We start from the raw sequence: 26,791 nt of genomic DNA on the forward strand, positions 1-26,791 counted from the left end.
CCCCCAACTGTGAAATGAATTAATTGTGAGCTCTAGGATAGGGAGGTTCAGCTTTGAAGAGGGTAGGAAACATTCCTCTGAGGAATCCATTTCCAGTGGGAACCAGTGGAGGCACAAGACTTACCAGCAGCAGGGCCAGCAGTACAGTGATGTCACTTCTAGCATGCGCCGCAAGTGACATCATCATATTGCTGCTGATGTAGGAATCTTCTGGTATTTGGCCAAAAACTTTATGGTAGAGGCTGTTTTTATTATAGAGTTTTGGCCGTGATGCTGACCTAGGCCTTTTTCTATTGTTGATAACTCCTCCCACTGGCCAGCTAATCAGCAGCAGGGGGTGGGACCCAAGGGCAGGAGATCCCCTTTCATCAGTGCGGGCCTCACAACCTTGATGCAGAAGATGGTTATTGGAGGCTGTGTTCATGATTGGAACTGCATTATGCTTAAGTTACCATTATATTAAAATATGCTTGAGCCATTATTTATTGCCTGCAGTTCAACTCAGATTCTTCTGTGTTAATGTTTTCAGTACAGCATAAAAAAGGAAGACTAGGAACAATCCTGAAGGGTTGCCAACCTCCATGCGGGGCCTGGAGTTCTCCCAGAATTACAACTGATCTCCAGGCCACATAAATCAGTTCCCTTGGAGAAAATGGCAGCTTTGGAGAATGGACTCTATGGCATTATACCCTGCTGAGCTCTTTCCCATCTCCAGACTCCTCCATATTAGGGCATGAAGACAGGGGACATCTCACAACACATGCCTGATGCCAATAGTTGCTGATTACTCAGCTGTCATCTACTCTTTTTGCAAGGCCTACACTATAATTTCTGGAGCAGTGCTGGTATACAAACTTATAGGTCTTAGTGCTCTCAGAACCAGTCCTGGCACCTATAGTTCTACTGTTGTTGTTATGCATGATTTTCCTTTCAGTGCCCATCAATGACTTAAATACAGTGAGATACCCGTTATGCTTCAATCACAAATATTAAGTAAAACACAGTGCCCCAAGAAACATAACAGTCGTCTTCTTAGCCATCTTTAAATGTTGAGTCAAAGGTAATTGTTCCAAAAGATTAATAAAACATTAAACCTAGGAAGTTACAGAGTAGTGAAAGGGCAGTAAAATTTTGAAGGTCATTTTATTATCTTTGCATCTCTGTCTAAAATTATTAGTAGTCCCTTTCAACATTTTTTTTTATTAAAACACAATTGTGCTAGAGGATTTCCCATTATGTTCGCAAAAATGAATACAGGGTAGATACTATACTAACACAAAGACTGTAATCTGCTAATACAATAAATTCTTGCAGTATGTTTAAACAAGAACTCAGCTCTTGATTATTACAACTTATTTCCAAAACACTATCTAAAATGAAGAAACTTAATATTTTCCTTTAATGTTTATGAGTGGAAGCTACTTTAGATTCATTCCTTGCCACCTATTATTAAGGGTATTTATTGATGACTGATTATTTGGTTAATTTATCTGGAACATACTTTTTACCATTAGAATTACTTTGTCTTATTTTGTGCAAATAAGTTCATATGTAGATTCCAAAGAACAGTTCATTCTACCTAAGTCCCAAAGCATTATGCCAGCTAAAACTTTTGTGAGAGTTGTAATTGGTGAATCAGAGTTCCAAAAATCTAGAATGTTATCTGAAGGAGGCCTTGCTGTTTGAAAAGGAAGTTGGTGCAGTAGCCAAGAGTGCTTCAACTGGATACATCTGGTTTGCCAGATCGCTCATTTCCTAGACTTAGCTGACATGGCCACACTGATCCATGCTTTTGTAACCTTGCAATTCATTTACTGTAACATGCTGTATATTGGGCTACCCTTCAGGACAACCCGGAAACTGATGCGGGTTCAGACTAGGGTTGCCAAGCCCAGTTCAAGAAATATCTGGGGACTTTGGGGGTGGAGCCAGGAGACATTGGGGTAAAGCCAGGAGCAAGGTTGTAACAAGCATAACTGAACTCCAAAGGGAGTTCTGGCCACCACATTTAAAGGGACTGCACACCTTTTAAATGCCTTCCCTCCATTGGAAATAATGAAGGATACGGGCACCTTCTTTTGGGGCTCATAGAATTGGACCCCTCAGTCCAATCTTTTTTAAACTTGGAGGGTCTTTTTAGGAGAGGCATTGGATGTTATGCTGTAAATTTGGTGCATCTACCTCAAAAACAGCCACCCCCCAGAGCCCCAGATACCTGCAGATCAATTCTCCATTATTCCCTATGGGGATCGATCTCCATAGGGAATAGTGAGTGCCCAGCATGTCCCCCCCTTGCTTTCTAATGACCCTGAAGCAGGGGAGAGCCTCCAAACCGCAGAATCCCCTGCCCCCACCTGGGGATTGGCAACCCTAGTTTAGACTGTTTGTTGTTAGAGTACGATAATTGGGAACTTTCCAATTTTAAAAGAACTTAATTAGCAGCCATTTTGTTTCTGAGTTCCATTCAAAATTCCAAATACGAATTAAAGCCCTTCATGACCTAGTGTTCTGAATGACTCTGGTCAGGCCTGATTCAGATATAGGCATCCACTTAAGAAACCCGAGGCACCTCATTAGGGTCTCTATATCAGATCATTCAATTCCTGGCAAAATGACACACCTTAGTAATGTCTCTGTTTTGTTACGGGCATGGTACAAGTGATACTATTAAAGAATCTTTGCTTCCATTTTAATCCTTTATTCCAGCTTAACTATTTTGCATATTTAACACTGATTAACTCAACAGAAAATTACACCATCCATTACTACTACATAGGTAATTAAAGGAGAGCAATTACATTAGTCCATAAAATATCTTAACCAAAGATAATCAGGTCACAAGCAAACGACCCCTAAGAAGAAGCTCCCAATCAATTCAGCTTCTGATATTTATAGGTTTTTAAAATCATCTCCTAACAATAGCTAGCTGTCCCACTTGATAAGAGTACATATTCTTGGCTAACTAATTATCTTATAACTTCAGATACTGCACAAAGTCATCTAGACATGAATATCTTCTTAAAACATATAAAAAATGTTAGTTCATTCTTGCTATTTTTTATCCTAAAGTCTGTTTAGAAATAAAGATTACAGGCTTCTCATACATATGAATATCTGTTGGCCCTCAACCATTACACTACATCTTTGAACTATATCAGGGTTGGTCAAACTGTGGCTCAGGAGCCACATGTGGCTCTTTCCACATATTGTGTGACTCTCAAAGTCCTCAGCAGTCCATTGGCTGGCTTGGAGAAGGCATTTGTCTCTTTAAATCACTTATCCAAGCCAAGCCAGCCAGAGGCTTAGAAAATGTATTTAAAGTTAAAGTTTCTTGCTTTCCACCTCTTCCTTCATCTATTTTCCTTCTTTCCTTTTCTAGGATGCTGGGGAGTGTGTGTGTGTGGAATTCTACCATGTCATGAACTTCACAAACTGAACCGGTTTGTATGGTGGCTAAAGTTCATGACAGTTTGTGGTTCGCAAGTCGGGCACACCACGAACCGCAAATCTAACCACATTTTCTCCGTTCATGCCCTGCCCTATCCATTGGTATGAGTTAGACAGTTTCTAATCTACAAAGGTTGTATAATTATGTGACTTCTTTGTTTCTTACTCCTCTCCATTATATTTTAGGTCTGTAAGCTCCCCTTTTGCCATGTTTAGCTGAGAGGGTAGACCAACTGTTTCTGGTGTGCAGACACATCCTCCTTGATTTTTTTTGTTAAGTCCAGCAACTGTTCCCCTATATTCCTAGCTATATTTGCAACACTAGGACCCACATATCTAAAGGACCATCTGCAGCATTACCAACTCTGACTTGAGAAATGCCTGGAGGTGGATTTGTGGGTGGAGTCTGGGGAAGGTACAGTTTAGGGACTGGAGGGAGCTTAGTGGGCATGGAGCTCCATACAACCTATCCTTTGAAGCTGCCATTTCCTCCAGGGGTAGTGATCTAATCTGGAAATCAGTTGTAATGCCAAGAGAACTCCAGACCCCACCTGGAGGAAGGCAACCCTAATTATTTCTGAATGTGCACTATCTGTGTGATATAAAGTTGTCTCTGTATGTGCACCAGCTATGCTCTTAAAACTGTTCCCCTATTAAAGATAGCTTGTCAGGTATCATTAATGAAACAGAGTCCCTCCCCAAAAAAGCCAACAGGAGGGCTATCCATCCAGTTCCAGATTATGCCCAGTATCACCACTGCTGAAATTTAGAAACTCTACTAATATGGGATCTAGCTTAGACACTCTTTGACATCCCATTTACACAATGTCAAGAACATTAGTTAAGTAACCTATGATGTTTCAGCATTGTCATGGCTTTGTATATAGATCCAAGCGGGCAGCTGTGTTGGTCTGAAGCAGTTGAACAAAGCAGGAGTCAAGTTTCACCTTTAAGACCAACCAATTTTTATTTAGAACATAAGCTTTTGTGTGCTCTTAAGCACACTTCATCAAACAAGGAATCCAGCTCAGTGAGCAAAGCCATACACAGCTGAGCAGAGACATACATAGCTGGTAGGCAGTGGCCCAGAATGCAACATGGTACAGATTTAAGATTTTTAGAGTTGGGAGTGAGCAGTGAAGTGGCCAAGTTTGCGGATGGCACTAAATTGTTCAGGGTGGTGAGAACCAGAGAGAATTGTGAGGAACTCCAAAGGGATCTGTTGAGGCTGGGAGAGTGGGTGTCAACGTGGCAGATGTGGTTCAATGTGGCCAAGTGCAAAGTAATGCACATTGGGGCCAAGAATCCCAGCTACAAATACAAGTTGATGGGGTGTGAACTGGCAGAGACTGACCAAGAGAGAGATCTTGGGGTCGTGGTGGATAACTCACTGAAAATGTCAAGACAGTGTGCGTTTGCAATAAAAAAGGCCAACGCCATGCTGGGAATTATTAGGAAGGGAATTGAAAACAAAGCAGCCAGTATCATAATGCCCCTGTATAAATCGATGGTGCGGTCTCATTTGGAGTACTGTGTGCAGTTCTGGTCACCGCACCTCAAAAAGGATATTATAGCATTGGAGAAAGTCCAGAGAAGGGCAACTAGAATGATTAAAGGGCTGGAGCACTTTCCCTATGAAGAAAGGTTGAAACGCTTGGGACTCTTTAGCTTGGAGAAACGTCGACTGCGGGGTGACATGATAGAGGTTTACAAGATAATGCATGGGATGGAGAAAGTAGAGATAGAGGTACTTTTCTCCCTTTCTCACAATACAGGAACTCGTGGGCATTCGATGAAATTGCTGAGCAGACAGGTTAAAATGGATAAAAGGAAGTACTTCTTCACCCAAAGGGTGATTAACATGTGGAATTCACTGCCACAGGAGGTGGTGGCGGCCACAAGTATAGCCACCTTCAAGAGGGGTTTAGATAAAAATATGGAGCACAGGTCCATCAGTGGCTATTAGCCACAGTGTGTGTGTATATATAAATTTTTTTGCCACTGTGTGACACAGAGTGTTGGACTGGATGGGCCATTGGCCTGATCCAACATGGCTTCTCTTATGTTCTTAAGAACCAATGACAGTGAAGTAAAATTATCTGGTAGGCAGTGGTTTAGAATGCAGAACCAAAGGTTTGCTCAGTTTGTCAGATCAAAGGTTTGCTCAATTTGTTAATTTTACTATTCTGTCATTGTACCATTTTACATTCTAAACCACTGCCTATCAGATAATTTTACTTCACTGTTATCAGTTCTTAAATATGTACCATGTTGCATTCTGGGCCACTGCCTACCAGCTATGTATGGCTCTGCTCAGCTATGTATGACTTTGCTCACTGAGCTGGATTTCTCGTCTGATGAAATGTGCTTAAGAGCACACGAAAGCTTACGTTCTAAATAAAAATTGGTTGATCTTCAAGGTGCAACTTGACTCCTGCTTTGTTCAATGGTTTTGTATAGTAATGCATTTTATCCAGCCCATAACTATTTCCAATATAGTTTGCAAGATTGTTACAGAGTTGCTCTCATCAATTACTCTCCTCCAGTGACTGCCAAGGCATCAGTGGCTTGCCCTGTGTTTCTTTTAGGGATGCCAGCCTCCAAGTGGGACCTGAGGATTCCCTGGAATTATACTCATCTCCAGATTGCAGAAATTAGTTTCCCTGGAGAAAATGGCTGCTCTGGAGGGTGGAATCCATGACATTGTACCCCACTGAGGTCCCTGTCCTGCCCAAGATCTGTCCCCTGGCAACCCTAGGTCCGTTTGCTCTCCCTATGCTACTTTCCTGGGGGTCTCCCCCATTTCTTAATATGGGATTTCTGGGTTGATATGCTTGAGCTCATTCCCCATGTGCAGGATAGTGTTCCCAGGTCCCCTAGCCCATCCAGCAGGGGGATTTAGGAGGCATTCCAGGGATTTGTGAGGTATCATGATGAGGACGTTGAGCAGGGGGATGCTCTGGTTTTTGGGGCAAATGCTATGGTTGAATTGTTGGGGCCAGTTCCACACTAGACCTTAAATCCTGGTTCAGCCGTCTCCAAACTTATTTTCTACACTAGAATCATAGAATCATAAACTCATAGAGTTGGTTTCTATAATTCCATTATCAATTGCAGAATATCAGTTTGGGGATAGGGCTGAACCAAGATTAAAAGTTTAGTGCAGAATTGGCCTGGGCTTAAACCATAGCATTTTCCCAAAACCCAAGGCATCCCCTGCATGTTGGGGACATCACACAACAATGTCCTTGTTTAGGGAAGGAGTTTCTGCACTGGCCAGCTGGTTCACAGAAAAAAGGAGCCTCTGAAACCAGGGGGTCCCCTGCTGGGACCTGGGGGCTGGTAACATTACTTTAGAGTGGTGAGGCCCCCTTCCCTGCATGCTGCTGCCTCCATTCTGTGTGGTGGGAGGGCTGTGCCTTTAAGGAGGTGAGTGTGTACTGTAGACATGGTGTGGCACATGTGGACCTCTCCCTCCCTACCTGTCTGCTGACCTGAACCTGAGACAAGGTCTCCATGGCTGCTGCCCAGTGGTTGGTTGGTCTGTCCATTATGGATTCACCATTGAGCCCCTGTGACATCTTGTGGCCATGACTGCACTATTGCTGGAGATGTTGGCATGGTTGTGGCACCTCTGGTCCCATTGCCAGGCTGTCTTTTTGGTCCCCTTATTCTGTGGGTTCCCTTTAGGAAATGGACCAGTGGCATTACTGTTGTGCCAGCAGCAGACTATCTCCATTTCAGTGGCCTTCAGGACTGCACTGTTAGGTAGGAAATACCTGCCTTTCTTCTGTATTGCACTTGAATAAAAACATAACCTGCTTCAACATAGCACATTCTACCATGACACAGGTGGACTGAAATTAATACTGACAGAGATGTACGACTTCCTTTCATAGTTCACTAGATTAAATATTCAAACAATAACATTTACTGCCTATGGATTAATTAATGATGTTTGTCATTGTTTTATGTGCTGGAGAATCTCAGAGACATAACTCTTTCATTCATATGCATCATTATTTGGCAGGATTCCAGGACAGGAATTTAAGTGAGAAAGGAAGTTAGCTCTGTTGACTTCAAGCAATAAATCAGATGTTGAACATTTGAGAGAAGGGTACCAGACTATTGTCATTAGAGAAAAAATACAGCTAATGAGCTGAAAAATAAAGCATGCCCTCCTTTCGTTTACAGAGATAAGTGCCTTAAGGGAAGTCTCATCTGGGATTGTATGATCTATATTGATGCACTCAGTACACAAGAAATTATTGCTAGCTAACAGCAAAATATCTTGCAAGACACAAGAAATGGTCTGTCACTACATACTGGGATGGTCACACAAACTGGGGATTTCTGTATTCAGAGTAAGGGCTGTTATGTTATGTTCCCCCCACGCCCGGCCCAAATTTCCAGTTTCACTATTGGCAAAGAATAAAACCAAAGTTACTTATCCACACTACTTCTCAGAGTGTGTGAAGAATGTCTTTAACCCAACTGCATCTCAGCCATTTAAACCCCATACCAGAATGCCTTTCTTTAAAATGGAGCTCCACTCCATAATTTTAGTAACAAAATGAAGACTTGCAAGGAATTGCAATGTGGGGAGGGAATACGTGATTTGGAATCCCATTCTCAATAACTTCTTCCAGCAATCTGCAAATGAATAAGGTTTTGAGCAGGCCTCTCCATCGCCCCAGGCCCATAGTCAGAAAATTTTCAAGGGGGGGGGCACAGAATAAAATTTTGGATGGAGAGCCCCCCTGCTCTCGCGGCCCCCACTCTCTCTGCTGCCGCTTCTCTTGCAGCCCCCATCTCCCAGGCACTTTGGCGGCCCTGCCCCCCTTCATGGTGCCTCCCCCCCTTCCTCCCTCCCACCTCGTGAAGTGCCAGTTCCTCCTGGGGCTCTTTCCAGCCCCCCCCCGCCGATCACGTGATTAGCAGGAAAAGCTGTGGGGAGACTGGCGTTCCTGTGCCAGCCTTCCAAAGCTCTCCGGAGCTTTAGCGCTGGGGCAGCGATGAAAGAAGGGACCAGCAGGCCCTGGAAAAGTGCCCGCCATCTCCGCTGCAGAGAAAGCAGCAGAGGTGGCTGGCACTTTTCCAGGACTTGCTGGTCCTTCCTTTTGCCGCCACCCCAGTTCTAAAGCTCTGGAGAGCACTGGAAGGCCGGCAAAGGAGCATCGGCCTCCAGGCGACTTTTCCCGCTGATCACATGATCGGCCGGGGGGCCCTGGAAAGAGCTGCAGGAGGAGCCGTTGCTTCTTCAGGTGGGAGAGAGGGAGGAAGGAGGAACTGCCACGTGGAGGGGAGCAGGGGCCACCAGAGCTGCAGGGAGATTGGGGGCTGCAAGAGCCATGGAGAGCGGAGCTACCAGGAGGGACCATACTGGTCAAAAGGGGGGTTCAATGGAGGGACCGTGCCCCTCCCCCCCATGGCTATGGGCCTGCATCACCCTCTGTTTGGAGCCTGGAGATCTCCTGCTTTTACTACTGATAAAAGCTGGCAGAGATCAGCTCTCCTGGAGAAAACAGCTGCTTTGAAGAGTGGACTTTATGGCATTGCACCATGATGAGGCCCCTCCCCTCCCCAAACCTCGGCCTCTCCTGGATCCATCTCCAAAGTCTTCAGGTATTTTCCTATACAGACCTGGAAACCCTAATTCCATGTCTCCTAGATGTACTTACTTAACATCAGGCCATTTGGTGAGGGTTTTTTTTTATCTTCCTTAATTCACAGATAATCACATTTTTCTGCATACATGAGGAGCCCATTTAGATAGTGGAAACATCACTGGGAAACATCTGTTTTTGCTGCTTTCATAAACTGACACAATCTGCCCAGTTTACTATTGGATATTGTGATGATATTGAATATGAGATACCGGGGGGGGGGGGTGACTGTCATTGTGGATTGATGAAGGCAAGGCAAGGCAGCAAGAAAGAATTGGAATTGTATGTATGCAGCCCTGGTGATAAAATATGATAATCCACTTGTTATGTATTATAGTTCTTATGGCTTACTGGTCTCAATCTTGAAGCATGCTTCCATTACTCTCCAGGATCCTGATGTCTGCATTCCCATTGGCCATAGTCTTAGAACTGGCCAATCGGGACACAAGGCATTTCTTACAGGAAATGCAAATGAAGGATCCTGGAGAGACCAATAGGAGGGATTACCGCCAACAAAAGGGTTGGCATGCTTTACTTGACTACTGTGTATATATTGAGTTGAGTGGGTATGCCAATAAAGGTTTTTGGAATTGGAATTGGAGTTGAGTTGCCTGTGTTGTTTGTGACTGTTGTCATTCAATAAACCATTACTGTTGACCTGAAGCTGGCTGAACTCACTTTACAATACACTGATATTCACCAAATAAGAGCTGGAGTGGGATGGTGGATAACGTCAGACTAGGATCCTGATCAACTCAGGTTCAAATCCCCACTTCTACCATGGAGATGCCTTGGTGGCCTTGAATCACATGCTCTTAGCCTAACCTACCTCACAGAGTTATTGTGAGAAAATGGAGAAGGATGATGTTTAAAGCTACTAGGGACAAAAGCAGAATAAATAAGTACAAATGTTGTCCATTTCCACCAACCTAGTGCAGTTCTACGTCACTGATTCATTTCTAAATTGAGAAGCAGTACCAAAGCTGAAGCCTGCCAGGATCTCCTCCTCCTAGGAAGGAGAAGAAGGAACAGAAGAGATTGGATTAACACCTTGCCCTTCACTTAGTGTATCAGGACGGCTTACAATCACCTTCCCTTCCTCTCCCAACAGACATTCTATGAGGTAGGTGGGGCTGAGAGAGCTCTGACAGAAACTGCTCTTGAGAGAACAGTGACTGACCCAAGGTCACCAGCAGCTGCATGTGAAGGAGTGGGGAATTCAACCGGGTTCTCCTGCATTAGAGCCTGCCACTGTTAACCACTACACCAAACATCCAGGAACTGCTGCTTGGATAACTAGAATCTGTTGTGGATGTTCATTAAAGAGAGCAGGGTGATCTAATGATGCTTAACAGCGCTGTATTATTTACTGTGGTTTTAGGTAGTACAAAACTGTGAAATAGCATTGCAATAGAAATTGGTGGGATAAAATCAAATAAATAAATGCTCCTCTCCTCCCACCCCACACACCCTGTTATTATTTCCCTCTTTCTTGTGGACTTTTTAAAAAAAGGATTCTTTTTTATAAGAAAAATGTAATTTGGATGTTACTGAGTCCATACGAGAAGACAGCAAAAAAGTTAAAAGGCAGTATTTTACATTTACATTTAATTTGTTGATTGTATAAATAAGATTTCCACAGAGTACGTCTTGGAAAGTGAATGCTCTTGTCTCTTTGGAGTCTTCTAGCTATGCTATCCAACAGGCAGAATGTAAAGCATTATGCCTCTTTCGTTTCAGATTGTATAGTGATCCTCAAAGCGGAGATTATAACTGAGAAGTTAGGATACAACATTTTTAAAAGAATGTATTTGGATAGGAAATGAAAAAGGGCACTGTCAAATCTTTCTTCAATAAACTAAGGTGCTCGTTTGCTGCCTTCACCCTCTCAGAAAAGAGAAACAGCTCTGTGCCAGTGCGAAGTACCTTGGAACATATTTTGACGCAGAGTTGGACTTCAACAGAAAAAAACCCTGTCCTTTTAAACGGCTTCAGAAATTCAACAGGCATAGCAACCCCATCACTTTAGCTCTACGAAGTATTCTTGTCCTAGGCATTTAAAATCCCAAGACCCGTTTTTTGCATTTTATTTTTGGGAGAAGGCATTATTATTTCAAAGCCCTATAGTGACGGGAAACTTATAACCATACTTGCTTTACTTGAATGTTTACATTTAGTTGCTATGTGTATTGTCACTCCCCTATGATCTGTTATCGGTACTCGGAAGTTGTGTTCGAGAACCATGAAGACCACAGCTCTTGGGCGTCAAGCCGGCCGCTTTGGTTACTACGGTCTAAGCTCCTGCCTTCGCGGATAGGCTGAAGGGTGGAGCTAGGGCGGGCTGATTGAGAAGCTTCAAGATGGCGGCGATGTAAACAGTGCTAGTGGTAAGTAAAAAAGCGGCGGCAGCACTGCAAACGAAGCGGGTCCGCGGTAGTTCTTGGGCTTGTAGGCAATTACTCGGGGGTACCTCCGAGAAGTGAAGGGGGGAAATGTGACCCAGGTATAGGGATAGGCGTGGAGAAAAACATCTCTGTCGTTTTATCAAAGTGGGGGTTTCTTTGGCCTTACTCCCTTTCTTTATGTAGGATCCCCTCCGCTTCCAGTTCGCTGACCTCTCTGTGCATTTTTATACTGCATTCTCTCGGCAATTGTGTACGTGATTGTCAGTGCCCTATTTTGCCCTATTGGCGAGGGCGACGATTACTAGGTCTGGGTGTTATGGCTGCAGATTTCAGATTTAGTAATTTGGGCCCTGCTCCCATGCAAGTAATATGAGCTTTTCTTTACGTATCGGTACCCAGATCCTGTTTTGAGTTATGAGTTAGGCAGTAGACACAACAAGCGGGACTAGCAAGGGGTGGGGGGTGGGGGTGGTTCACCAAGCCAGGATCAGTTCCGTTGTGTGATGGCCAGTGGCTTCGGTTGGGGACTCAGTTTGGTAGTGAAATGTTTGCATGGAGATAGCAAAATCCGGGCTGCTAGCATTTAGCACCCAGTCTTCAAATTCTTTTACACTTTGTTAAAAATATACAGCCATTCACACAATTTATGTAAGAGTTGCCAGATTCCAGGTGGAGCCTGGAATTCTCCGGAATTACAATGAATCACCTAGCAGCAGAGGTAATTTCTTCTGAAGGAAATGACAGCTTAAGGGGGAGACGGTGTCATCACATCCTTAGTAACTTTCCTCTCCACTCCCTTCACAGTCACTGCCACCAGATCTCCAGGAATTCAGCAAGTCAGAGTTGGCAACTGTGGCTGAGATGCTTTTTTTGCTCTGAACATGTGTAGCAGAAGCAGAGAAAGACTAGTACTGGATCAGTGAGACTCACTGTTAAACCTCCAAAGAACGTTTGCTTGGATACTTTGGACTGGATAAGAAGTTGGCCTTACTGGTTCACTTTAAGGAAATATTTGAAATTGTAGGGTTAAAAAGCTTTCAGAATTTCTGGAAAAGGTAAATGTCAGATTTGCATGGATCTTCATGAATTCATATGATTTTTACGTTGAAATGAAATCAAACCACTATTATTCTGTAGAGCCTGTCTTAGGCTATAGGCAAGACCACAAAAATTATGCCTCCACGGATTCGTGGCCCCTCACCAGTGCAAAAATAGGATTCCAAAGCATGGATCCTCATGAATTCATATGATTTTTATGGTGAAATGAAATGAAACCACCATCATGTTGTACATCCTGTCTTAGACTATAAGCAGCACCAGAAAAATCATGGTTCCACGAAACTGTGGCACCACAACCGTGGAAAAACATGTTTCCAAACCATGGATCCTCATGATTTTTGCTTTGGATTCCCCCAAGCTCACCATCAATTCTTATATCATGTCCATGGGCAGAGTTTGCACCACAGAAATCATGGATCCACGACTTCATGGCAGCAGCATCAACCAAATCGTGGCAATGCCATGGACCAAAAACTTGGTTTTGAACTATGTATCCTCATGATTTTTGCTTTTGATCCCCCCAAGCTCACTATCCAATCACATATGTCCATGGGCAGAGTTTGCACCACAGAAATCGTGGGTCCACGGCTTTGTGGCAGCACTGGACTTAAAATTGGTTACAAATCTCATGGATCCTCATGATTTCTACTTTGGATTCCCCCAAGCTCACCATCCAATCACATGTTGTGTGCATGGGCTGAGCTTGCACCCCAGAAATCATTAATCCATACCTTCATGGCAGCACTATGGAATCAAAACGTGGTTCTGAAACACGGATCCTTACGATTTTTGCTTTGGATCCACCTAAGCTCACTATCAAATGATATGTCGTGTCCATGGGTGAATCTTGCACCTCATATATCACTGATGCACAACTTTGTGGCAACACCATCAAGCAGAACCAAGATTATGGACCATGGATCTTAATGCTGCCTCATGATTTTTGCTGTGAATCACCCCAAGCTCACCATCAGATCACAGATCATGTCCATGGGTAGTGCTTCTACCTCAGAAATCACAGATCCCCGGCTTTGTGGCACACCACGTAGGAAAAACAAGGTTTTGAACCATGAATCCTCATGAATCTTTATGATTTTTGCTTTGGATTCACCCAGGCTCACCATCAAATCAAATTTCATGGCCATGGGTAGATCCTGCACCAAAGAAATCACAGATCCATGGCTTTGTGGCAACACCATTCTGCAAAAACATAGTTCCGAAGCATGGATCCTCATGGTTCCTCATGATTTTTGCTTTGGGTCACACCAGATTCACAATCAAGTCACATATCATGTCCATGGGCAGAGCTCACACCACAGAAATCATGGATCCATGGTTTTGTGGCAAAACCACGGAGCAAAAACAAGATTCTGAACCATGGATCTTCATTATATTTGCTTTGGACCACCCTAACATCACCATTAAATCACACATCCTGTTTATAGGCAGAGTTTGCATCACAGAGAACGTGGATCCACGACTTCGTGGCAACACCATGGAGCAAAAAAATGGTTCCAGACTGGCCACCACACAGCTTACACCACAGAAATCACAGGTCCATGGCTTTATGGCAACACCAGGGAGCCAAAACATGGTTTTGAAGCATGTTTTCTCACAGATCCTCATGATTTTTGCTCTGCATCACCCCAAGCTCACCATATCATGTCCATGGGCTGAGCTTGCATCCCAGAAATCATGATTTTCGTGGCAACACCATAGAGCCAAAACATGGTTTTGAAACATGGATCCCCATGGATTCTCTGGGGTTTTACTTGGAGTCACCACAACATCACGATCAAATCACATCATATCCATGGCACAACTTGCACCACAGAAATCATACATTCACACTCTCTTTGAGAAGCCATGCTGTAAAAACATGTTTTACCATGAATCCTCATTGATCTTTGGGGGTTTTGCGTTGGCTCACCCTAATACCCCTGTCATATCACATATCATGCCCATGATCTTGGTTTACATCAGAAATGTCTTGGATCTACAAGTTCATGATGATACCATTTGCCAAAAAATAGTTCTGAAGCACAGATCCTCTTGGATCTTCAGAGTCTACATTCAGTCACCCAAACATACCATAAAAAACACCATAAGATATGATGTCCATGGGCATAGCTTGCTCCACAGCTTTGCGACAACACCATGAAGTAAATGCATGGTTCCAGACCATGAATCCTCATAGATCCTTATGTTTGCATTCGTTCAGAAGAAATACACCACTAAATCACATAGTGGGCCCCCCAAATTGTATTTTACTTCTGTATAGGAGATAGTGAATTAATTAATTGAATACCGATTGATTACATTATGCTTTGAATTGATTGATTAATTGATTGGATTATCTTTATATTATTCTTTCATTAATCAAATTGGGCTATTAGAATCATGGAATCAAAGAGTTGGGACCTCCAGGATCATCTAGTCGAACACCCTGCACAATGCAGGAAACTCACATATACCTCCCCCTAATTTCACACGATCTTCATTGCTGTCAGATGGCCATCTAGCCTCTGTTTAAAAACCTTCAAGGAAGGAGAGCCCACCATCTCCCGAGGAAGCTTGTTCTACTGAGGAACCACTCTAACAGTCAGGAAGTTCTTCCTAATGTTGAGCCGGAAACTCTTCTGATTTAATTTCAACCCATTCCTACTTTCTGGGGCCACAGAAAACAATTCCACATCATCCTCAATATGACAGCCCTTCAAGTACTTGAAGATGGTGATCATATCACCTCTCAGCCGCCTCCTCTCCAGGCTAAACATCCCCAGCTCCTTCAACCTTTCTTCATAGGACTTGGTCTCCAGACCCGTCACCATCTTCGTCGCCCTCCTCTGGACTCATTCCAGCTTTTCTGTATCCTTAAGAAAATAAGAACATCTTAAAATGTGGTGCCTAAAACTGAACACAATACTCCAGGTGAGGTCTTACCAGAGCAGAGTAAAGCAATACCATCACTTCATGTGATCTGGACACTATACTTCTGTTGATATAGCCCAAAATTGCATTTTCCATTTTAGCCACCACATCACACTGTTGACTCATGTTCAGCGTATGGTCCACTAAGACCCTTAGATCCTTTTCGCACATACTACTGCTAAGACAAGTCTCCCCCATCCTATAGCCATGTGTTGGATTTTTCCTACCTAAATGCAGAACTTTGCATTTATCCCTGTTAAAATTCATTTTATTGGTTCTAGCCCAGTTTTCCAACCTGTTGTCATCCTGTATCCTGCTTCTGTCTTCTACTGTATTTGCATCCTCTTCCAATTTAGTATATCTGCAAATTTAGTAAGCATTCCTCAATTCCTTCATCCAAATCATTTATAAAGATGTTGAACAAACCAGGTCCCAGGACAGATCCTTGAGGCATTCCACTTGTCACTCCTCTCCAAGAGCATGAGGGACCATTCATAAGCACTTTTTGGGTGCAATCTGTCAACCGGTTACAGATCCACCTAATGGTAACAGGATCCAAACCACATTTTACCAACGTCAACAAGGAAAGTATGTGAAACCTTATCAAAAGCCTTACTGAAATCAAGATAAATTATGTCTGTGGTGCAAACTCTGCCTATGGACATGATATATGATTGGATGGTGAGCTTGGGGTGGCTCAAAGCAAAAATCATGGGGTTCCATGAGCATCCATGGTTCAAAACCAAGTTTTTGTTCCATGGTGCTGCCACGAAGCTATGGATCCATGATTTCGGTGGAGTAAACTCTGCCCATGGACACGATAGGTGATTGGATAGTGAGCTTGGGGTGGCCAAAGCAAAAATCATTAGGATCCGTGGTTCAAAACCAGGTTTTTGGTCTATGGAGCTGTCATGAAGATGTGGATCCACGATTTCTGTGGTGCAAACTTTGCCCATGGACATGATATGTGAATGGATAGTGAGCTTGGAGTGGCTGAAAGCAAAAATCATGAGGATCCATGAGGATCCGTGGTCCAAAACTAAATTTTTGCTCTAAGGTGCTGCCAAGAAGCTGTGGATCCATGATTTCTGTGCTGCAAACTCTGCCCATAGACATGATATAAGAATTGATGATGAGTTTGGGGTGGCTGAAAGCAAAAATCGTGAGGATCCATGAGGATCCGTGGATCAAAACCAAGTTTTTGGTCCATGGTGCTGTCCCGAAATCATGGATCCTCGATTTCTGTGGTGCAAAGTCTGCCCATGGACATGATATAAGAATTGATAGTAAGCTCGGGGAGATCCAAAGCAAAAATCATGAGGATCCATGGCTGGGAAACATGTTTTTCCACTATTGTGGCATCATAGATTTGTGGAGGCATGATTTTTCTGGTGCTGCCTATAGTCTACAGCATGATGGTGGTTTCATTTCATTTCACCATAAAAATCATATGAATTCATGAGGATCCGTGCTTTGGAACTCTGTTTTTGCACTGGTGAGGTGCTACGAATCCGTTGAGGCATGATTTTTGTGGTCCTGCCTATAGTCTAAGACAGGATCTACAGCATAATAGTGGTTTTATTTCATTTCAATGTAAAAATCATGAATTCATGAAGATCCGTGTAGAACCAACTTTTACCCAGACCCAGAATTTCTAAACAAGTAGATTGGTTTAATGGTCATCAGAATTTGAGTCTGGTCTTCCTGTAGAATATAGCTATAATGTTTAGTTGATTAATCCTTTTTATTAAACTGCCTGTTCCCTTACAAACCTACCCAACCACTATGGTCAGCTTCCAGGGCTCTGTTTCAGGTGCCCCTGCCTTCTGAAATTAGATAGGCGGCAACCAGGAAGAGGGCCTACACTGTCATAGCAAAATAGCTCTCTCCCCTGGGAAACTCATCTGCCTCCCTTTCTTGCCATCCATTGCCAGTAGGTGGCGACTTTTTGGTTTTGTCTGTCCTTCCCTCAGTGATCCCTCCTTCCTGCCCTGTCCTTTAATTGTTGTTTTTGTGCTTATGTATGTGTATCTTAGGTTTGGTTTTTATTGTTATAATGATGCATTTTTGTTTAGTGTTAATGTTTTTAATGATGTGGCTATGTTCAGCTTTAGTGGTTTTAAGATGCCTTTTATTATTTATGTTTTTAGTCTGATAGCTGTTTTGGTGACCCTGATGAGGGCAAAAAGGCAGGATATAAATTCTACAAATAAATTGTAATTACTTTTCCAACCAATCAATTGGAATGGATTTTTCTTTTAAAATATTGAACAGATACTTCCCTCTTCCAGGTGTCATCTTAGAAAAGGCTTGTGAGAAAGAAAGGGTGATGTCTCCCGTGATCAAAAAATCCTTTTTCTTTCAGAACTATTGTTGATGTGAAAGTTTTAAGTAAACCCACACAATTCAGTAGTTAGTCTTGTGATGGTCCTGGTGTACACCCATTGGGGAAAAATCTTTTTATTATTTTCTGTTAAAATGCTCACTGTGTTGTTATGACTGTATCTTAGCTATAGTCTCCTTATTTTGTACACTTTGTTGATGACCATGAGTTCTGTTTTTCAATGCAATACAATTCTGGATCATGCTATCAGTTACAAATTTACGCAGGCACAAATATACTTAAAGTTATTGTGATCAGTTGAGAAATGTTTCTGAAAAACAGAGACAGAAAGGTCAGTTATGTGAGCTGCTCTTTTGATAAATACTAAGATGCTGGGCATTAATTCTTGCCAGCCTGTGTAAGCCCTTAGAACTTCAAATGAAATAATGATTATTTTTAATACTGTTTTTTTCTAATTCCCTTTGTATACCCGAAGGATTTATTTTCTCATTGAGTTTCTGAACATAGAAAATCTGAATGATGAACGGATTGTTAAGAAGCAAGATGCATGAGAAATTATTACTCTGGTTTTATTACTGCTGCAGAATAAACAAAAACTTCAAAGGCATTTTTGATGGGTTAAAATTTTCTCCATAATGATAATGAGTATTTTGTGTATCATTTTATACCTAGGGATGTGGAGTGGTCTGTTACCTTCTGGTGTGAATGAAAGTGATATTGATACAAGTTCTGATGAAGAAACGTTGGAAGGTCCTGTGCCCATCTTAAAAGAGGAAAAAGAACTAAAAGAGTTCAGAGGAGCTCAGGCTTCTGACTTCAAAACTGGGGAAAGTATCACTGAAAGAGATCCTGCTTCAGCAGTGGTTGATGACACCCAGGAATTCCAAACATGTCCTTCCGGAGTTTCTTTAGATATGTGGCATGTAGGTTTGATGATCTATGCATGAATGCAACTACATTATAGCATTGTCAGCCCTGTAGTTAAAATAAGAAGTCACATTCTTTTGAATGGATTGCGGTTTTAAGATATGAAGTGAAAAAAAGTTTCTGATTTTTATATTTATAACATAATTTATCAGAATATTGTTTTAAAATATTGGAGACACTTGTGATTTTTTTATACAACATTTCATGATGTGTGTAAACATAGTCTTATCCATCAGAATCAGTTTTCAGATCTGGTGATTTCACATAGGTAAACTAGAACTGAAGAACTTGTTTTGATTAGAAAGGAAGAGGATGAAGAAGAAGATATTGGATTTATATCCTGCCCTCCACTCCGAAGAGTCTCAGAGCGGCTCACATCTCATTTACCTTCCTCTCCTACAACAGACACCCTGTGAGGTGGGTGGGGCTAGAGAGGGCTCTCACAGCAGCTGCCCTTTCAAGGACAACCTCAGCCAGAAATTAACTTTATATTTACTTCCCAAGAAATATCTTTTTTCTCCACATCTGTAGTCTACTATGAGCATTTATAATTTGCCTATCTATGAGTATTTTTATTTCCTTGATACATTTAACAATCATGTTATGCCTTAGCTGCATCCAGAAACTACTCAGCCAGTTTTGGATGTCCCAGTGGCTTTTCAGAATATATTTTCTAAAGAGTAGCCCTTTATACCTCTTGAAAAAACAATTTTCAAATTAAGCTGTTTTCTTTCTCGTTTTCCTTTAGTGTGCCCAAATTTGGGGTCTACCTGATGTTTGAAATCGATGCCTGAAGAACATTTCTATATAATTAATTATTCAGGTTGTGAAAAATGCCATGACAGAAATAAGGATAGTTGGTCAAGTTAGTTTGAAGTGCCTCCCTTCCCCCCACTCTGCTGAACATTTTGGACTGTTGTGCATATGCAGGCTATACATTCTGTGACAGCAGCTTGGTGTAGTGGATAAGAGCGGTGAACTCTAATCTGGAGAACCAGGTTCGATTCTCCACTCTTCCACATGAAGTGAGTGGAGTGACCCTTGGATCAGTCACAGTTCTCTCAGAGCTGTTTCCTCAAGAGCAGTTCTCTCAGAACTTTCTTAGCCCACCTACCTCACAGGGTGTCTGCTGTGGAGAGAAGAAGGGAAGACATTGTAAGACACTCCAAGACTCTTTCAGGTAGTGAAGGGTAGGGTATAAAACCAACTCTTTTTCTTCTCATGTACTTTCCTGTTGTACTCAAGATGGGCAAAACTTGTGCTGTCTGGAAGCTCTTGAAGTGTCTACAGAGCTTTGAATCAGGTTATATATGCCTAATATCTAAAATTTCAAACCAGTAAATGCAGCTTTAGCATAAGGATATTGTACGCTATTGATGTTCAGTATTTCCAAAAGAAGACTTATTTTGTACATTTATTGACTGTAAGGTACAAACAACCCACTCAAGAAACAGTTTCTCATTTTGCTATTGTTCTCTTTCAACAGAAATTTCAAAACTTGCAAAAGAAAAACTTTGAGATGAAAATCCAAACAAATCAAAGAGAAAGGGGACAAAAGAGGAAGCGTTCCAGAAAAGGTGTGCTTTTTTTTTTAATTGATATAAGTTTGGGGAAATGTAATGCTAGTGGTAGGTTAAAAATGCTAATACAAGGAATTCTAGTGATAGGTCTGTGATAGGGCCATGTTTCACAAGAATTAATCATATTTACCATGGTCAGGACTCAAAGCTGTGCAGCTAGTTCTGGATGTGTGTTTTTTGAACAACAGTACATGTTTTAGAAACTGAGAGGAGTCTTTAGTATCTTTTGTACTAAGACAGAAGACTATGCTTCACATCCAGGACCTACAGGCTTGCCTTAAGTAACTCTTTGGATCTTGCCACCTTTATTTGTTGCTTTTTATATTCCATGTGCTTTTCCTGGTTTGTCATTTATTGTTTCAGTGACTGCATAAGATAAGTCATTTCTTCTAGTTTTATTGGAGAACTGAAGTCATGAGAGAGAATGACTTTCTTATGAAAATAAATCTATGACTAAGCTGGGGGTTAATTTCAAGATCAGGTCTCTCACAGTCTGCTAATTGAACTTCAGGGACTCTCTTGTGTATTTTGATTGCAAGGCAATTGAAGATCTAAATAATTAATGACTTTTATGGTGGCATTTGAACTAACATTTATGTTCTCTAGATGTACAGCTGGTTTGGCTTTCCAGAATTCTGTCCCCAAAACCACCTTTCTTAAAAGTGCTTGTCTCCACCAGTCGGTGTGAGGACACTGATTCCCAAACAGGTCTCACTCATTTTTCAGTTTTCTTTCTTGTATGCAGAAGGGTACGGTAACAGAGTGGGATTTCACAATGCTTATCTTTCAGTACATGTGGACAGTGATCAGTGCACATTATATAGTTAGGTTTAGTATAAAAGAGTTAAATGGTATGAATTCCAATTATAGAACTATTTAGATATGGTTAGAATAGTAAGGGCTTGACCCTATCTGTGTAGGTATTCATCTTTATATAGCCCCCCATGTGCCTAGTAGTAAGCACATTTTGAATTATGGGAAGCACATATAGGATATTTTCTCAGAACAAACTGGTGTAGTGCCTCCATGTAAAAGTGGAGAAAGAAGAGGGAAGCAGTGCTCATTGGCTGCCATGCTGAGGTACACCACATTGAGTTCCTAAGTCTTTTGTATGCATTTTCATTGATATTTCTCACTAAAGTTAATGTATGTGTTTCCCTTTTCCAGTTAAATTGAAAACAAATAATAAAGAAGAAGATAAGAGGTATTTTGGAATTGTTATAATTATTTAAAATGAAGTTTAAAGTGGTTTGCCTTTTGAGTGCCTTTAGGTTGATTTGTTTGCGAGGTTAGTTAATATTTTATGTATACTCAAACATTCAGTTTGGCCATTCAGGTAACTTATTTTCAAAACTAAACTGTGTACATTTTTTGTTTTGTTGCTAAACGTAAATATGGACATAGATTAGTCACATTCACATTTTAGCCATATCAATGGAACAAGAATAAAAAAACACCATGATAATATAGCAATGTGTAATATTTTCCAAGTATACTTGTAGAATGAGCCTTTTTAGATTCAAAGCTAGTATAATGAAGAATATTTTAATTTATATTTTAACGTCAGCATTTTTAAAGTAAGCGTTTCATACAGCTTTGTGTTCTCCTTTGTAGTCAACAAACCACAAATGAAAGCCGGTTGAGAGAGCTCACTCAGTATTTTGGAATCAATGATAGATTTGAGTCACCTGCAAGCAAGGAAGGTGCTCCAAAGGTGATTTATTATACAGAGTTCTTCATTTAAATGCACTGTTTTTCAAAGGACAAAAAAGCCGTACTTTAATCAGATCTTTTAATGATAAGTAATTGTATACTTTTACCCATTAGTATGAATATATTTGCCTACTCTGTACAGAGAATCTTGTTCACTTTGTTGTTCCTGAGGAATCATATACAACAAGACCATGTGAAAAACTGTTTTATTGTTTTAGGAATATGATCTTTCTTATGTATCTGTTCAGAGCCTTGATTCTATACATCTATACTTATGGCCCATGGGACGCAACTGGCCCACCCTGGGCTTTAATCAGGCCTGAAGCTCTTTTCTCCCCCCTCCTTCCCTCCTGTCTTCACCCTTTGAAGCTCCGAGGCGGCCGAAGTTCTCAGCTCCTTCTACCTTGTCTTTTCCTGCTTCAGCAGGAAGCTCTTCTGGGCTTGTAAAGCTGCAAAGAAAATGCAGAATGGATTTTCCATTAAGGTCTCTGCACCCAGATAGATTACTCTGGGAGTAGTCTATCTGGGCCCAGAGACCTTAATGGAAAATCCATTCTGCATTTTCCTTGGAACTTTGTGTTGCAATGGAGGGGAGCTCGGGTAGTTTCATTTTCCAGCATTGGTATGGCCAGTTGAAGCTGTTGCTTCCTGGAGTTGTCTCCTTGCAAATAAAGGGTTGATGCTTTGAGGCATCTTCTCTCTGCTGAGTGGACCTAAGAATTGGTGCCTAGTGAGTACTCTAACTTGGAAACTCACAGCCAAAGTGGATATTACAGTGGAGAGCCATTGCCAATTTGAGTAGACGGGGGGTGGGAGTAGGAGAGAAGTATACAACAGCCAGCCATTTCATGTTTTCCTAGGTTTAGAGCTTATAATTGATATTTTTAATTTCTGCTGTGATCCTTGTGCTTTTTCTTGATGTTTTATTTTTAAAACTACATTGCAAAATCCCACTATTCCCCCACTTTTAAAACAAGATATTACAAGAGTTTTAAGCATGCTTGAATGTTAAGTAAAATAATATCTTTAATTGTGTTTGTCTGTATTGTTTATAAAGTTTACATCTCTGCTACCTGGCATTATCTTTTTATAACATGCATGGCCTGGCCCCACAAAGCCCCATTTACATCAGATCCGGCCCTTGTAACAAATGAGTTCTTCACCCCTGCTATAAATCCTTGAGCAGAAGCAGGCTTTGAAACCACTCTGGTCAGTTTTGCTTTCCAGTCTTTATCCCAGGTCCTGTATGATGGTGGTTACTGATTAATGTTAGTACTTCCATTTTGTAAGTTGCTTGGAGACCTTCTAAGGTTGAAAAGTGATTAAAAAGTGCATTAAAAATTACTCTATAAAATAAAGCAGTCACAGTTCATAGACATACACGTATTGTTTTAGTAGAGATTTCAGTTTAGGTTTAAATGTTTTGGGAACTGGCCTAGAGCTGGATTAAATTTACAAAAATATAAAAAGATTACCACCTTGAAACAAAGTAGAGTTTGCAACAGACATTATTGGCTGTTTGCATTAATGCCTTCATGTCTTAGTTCAGCATATTTTTTAAATGCATCATAAACTTTTTTGGCACTATCGACTAAGATTTTCTGTTACTGCTACAATACTAGTCTTTTTTTTTTTGCTTTTAGGTGTGCATTTATTTCTTTTCTGTTCCTCTTTGACACAGGTTCCTGTGTGTTATCTGCTTATTAATATTTCTTAACAGCTAATAATAAATTATCTATTTCTTTTTTGCCTAAAATAATAAAACAAATGAAAATATGTAAAAATGCTTATATCTAAAGCAAAAACTTAGTTCCAGTGAACTGTTCTTTTTAATTGGAAGATGACATTTTTCTAATAAAATCTTGACACAATATCAACTTGTAATCATCATTCAATTTCCTTTTTTTCTGTTCCTTCATATATATTACAAGGGTAGTGTTCACTAGAGATGAACTCAGAAATCTATTACATTATTATTATTGCATTCATTAGTGGTCGTTCATTTGTAAATGTTAACTCGAGACAAGCTAGGATTTGCCCATGTTATTAGGGCTTCTTCTTATTGCTTGTTTCAAAAGATTAAAAATGTAGTCTTCTTTTACATTTGACTGTCTGCAGGCTTGGAATCAGTAATGTAGTGAAGTAGTGGAGGGGCACCGTGCCAGAATTTTTTTTGGATAAAGATAAGATCAAAGAACTGAAAAGACAGAGTGGTAATTGGCATTCTTCATATTATTTGACACATACACATCACATTTTATTCAGGGAAGCTCCAGGGATGGAACTGATAAGTCAGATATTGAGATAAAATTTTACTCTGACAGGCGTAAACTAGTCCATGTAATTTTTTAAAATGACACTATTTATCCAACACATAAGGTGGAACTAATACAACAATTTGTCCTCAAACAACCATTCTGTGAGTAGTTAATGATATTGTCCATTAAAATATTCTGTGTGTGATTTGTTATACATGGAAATTAAAGCTATGTAAGGGAATATTCTTTTGAATATGATATCCTTGAGCATGTGTTTACAATGTTTAGTTGGTATTCTAGTGGGAGCGTTATTATTTAACTTTTTTTCCAGTCTGGCCTTGAAATCAGTATAGACAAAGCCTTAGCTGATGGAGATACTGCACAGGCTGAGGAACTAAGTGACAGATTAGCTACTCGAGAGGTAAGTTGATATTTATAAATCTTTATTGAATGGTTAACAAATATGTTTAGGTAGTTTCTCTGGTTCTCGTAGTCCGTTCAGGAAATAGTCCTTTCAGGCATATTGCTAGAAATGGGCTATTATTATAGTTGAATATCAATATTTTTTATATCTGAGCAATGCAGAGAATATTTTTTAAAAATTAAAAGTATGAATCTCCTCAGACTTTTCAATGGAAGTCCTGTAGACTGAGATTCAATCTGATGAGCATACTGAAGGGAAGTGGGAATCTGATTTCATTAAAGAAGTTGATCCAGTAGCATTTGCCAAACATCACTACTTTGTTTACTGTTGGTCCATCAGATTGTCTCTGTTTGGGAGGTACAAAAATACAGAAAGTACAGAAATATCCTCCCCCAAAAATATTATACGCTGTGCTGTCCTGCATTATTTTAAGCTTCAAGAGAGGGTGGAAGGAGGAAAGAATGACTAGTGTTGCTTGTAAAGAACAATTTTGTGGGTAGGAATATGAAAAGTGGAATAAACTCAGATACTAGTATTAAATTAGCATTGCCAGAATTGAAAGGAAGCTCTGCAAAAGTCATTCTTTACATGTATATTAATATATCCTTCTAGTGTAGTTTGTAGCAACACTAGTAGCTTACCAGTGACTTTCACAAAATCCTTTTATATTTATTTATTTAAGCATATATACCCTTTCCACAGTGAGACTCAAAGCAACTTACATACAAAATATACAGTTTAAATAAAGATGTATGAACAGGCACTTAGAATGTTCTTCCAGATGATGGGCTATACAGCCACCTTACATGGCTGCCCAGGCAGCATAGCTCATAAAGGATCTCTGGCTGCAAACCACTGATTAAGGGCCAAAGTTCTTTGGTGCTTGTACTATATATTAACTTCTTGCAAGTTGAAAGCAAACTGCTTTAATGCTTTAGTTTGGTTGATTAGCCAGAAGATACTGTCTTGTTGATTCAGTCATAAAAGAAATTGGAAATATATTTCATTGTATTTTTATTTTATTTCAATTTAAAGATGTTATTCTAAGAATGTAACCCAAATACTTTTAAAATATTGTCTTGGAGAATGTTATGCTGCTTGGGAGCTCTGCTTGGGATGAACCTCTGGATAACTTTGGTTGCTTCAGGACTTAGACACCTAAGAACTTTGTCAGTTAAAGCATTATATTTATTGATTGATATTCTTGAAAATATTGGAATACAATCAGTATCTCTCTCTTTTAAGAAGATAATTCCTTTCCTTACCGACAGTCTCATTTCTGAAATAAGACTTGAGCTATGAAGCATAAATATTGACATATTCATACAACCTAACATTCCAAGTGGTAGCTAGTAATAGCATTTTTTATTTTAGATTTTTTTTGTATGTGAAATATTATGCATCCTTTTGTTCTGACTGCCATTGTTTTGAAATTTTTTTTTTGGGTGGGGGGGGGAGGGTGGAATAAATCTTAGGGAATATCAAGCTTACACGCTACCAATCCTTAGATCAAATCTTATGTACCCCTTTTTATTTGATTGTGAGTGACTGGAGTTTAAAGAATTTAAGAGACCAAAGTGGGGGTCTGGACATTCTTCAGTCCAGAATACAGTTGGCCTTTCTCTCCTCACCCCACCCCCAGCCACCACAGGATATGTCACAACATGTGATAGTGAGGAGGCCCTTCCCTTCTTTCTCCCACTCATTTGGGGTATAGGTTTTCAGCCATGTGCTTTCATTCTCATCATGCTGAAGTCTTACTTGCTCAGCTTTGGGAGGCCTCCCCTCCTACTTTCCTGCTTTGCCTACTCTGGCATTCTCTTTCTCAAGACTGAAAATTTCCATAGTGAGGAACAGTGTGGTATAGTGGTTATTGTCAGGCTAGGGCAGGGGTGGCTAAACTGTGGCTCAGGAGCCACATGTGGCTCTTTCACACATATTGTATGGCTTTCAAAGCCCCAACCATCCTGTTTTGCCAACTTGGAAAAAGCATTTTTCTCTTTAAATCACTTCGCCAAGCCAGCTGGTGGCTTGGAG

At 40.8% G+C, this 26,791-nt stretch overlaps 1 protein-coding gene across 1 annotated transcript in view; it reads left to right on the forward strand.

The window, feature by feature from the left end:
- The first annotated feature begins 11,364 nt into the window (after positions 1 to 11,364).
- FAM204A (family with sequence similarity 204 member A) overlaps positions 11,365 to 26,791 on the forward strand; it is a 30,237-nt gene continuing 14,810 nt past the window's right edge. The window contains exons 1-6 of the mRNA XM_060241543.1: positions 11,365 to 11,500; positions 18,525 to 18,775; positions 20,266 to 20,356; positions 21,527 to 21,563; positions 21,974 to 22,073; positions 24,662 to 24,751. Coding sequence (XP_060097526.1) covers positions 18,527 to 18,775; positions 20,266 to 20,356; positions 21,527 to 21,563; positions 21,974 to 22,073; positions 24,662 to 24,751 — 567 coding nt within the window. The 5' untranslated portion in view covers positions 11,365 to 11,500; positions 18,525 to 18,526. The remainder of the gene's footprint in view (positions 11,501 to 18,524; positions 18,776 to 20,265; positions 20,357 to 21,526; positions 21,564 to 21,973; positions 22,074 to 24,661; positions 24,752 to 26,791) is intronic.

Source organism: Heteronotia binoei, chromosome 6, assembly GCF_032191835.1.
Source record: "Heteronotia binoei isolate CCM8104 ecotype False Entrance Well chromosome 6, APGP_CSIRO_Hbin_v1, whole genome shotgun sequence".
NCBI lineage: Eukaryota > Metazoa > Chordata > Lepidosauria > Squamata > Gekkonidae > Heteronotia > Heteronotia binoei.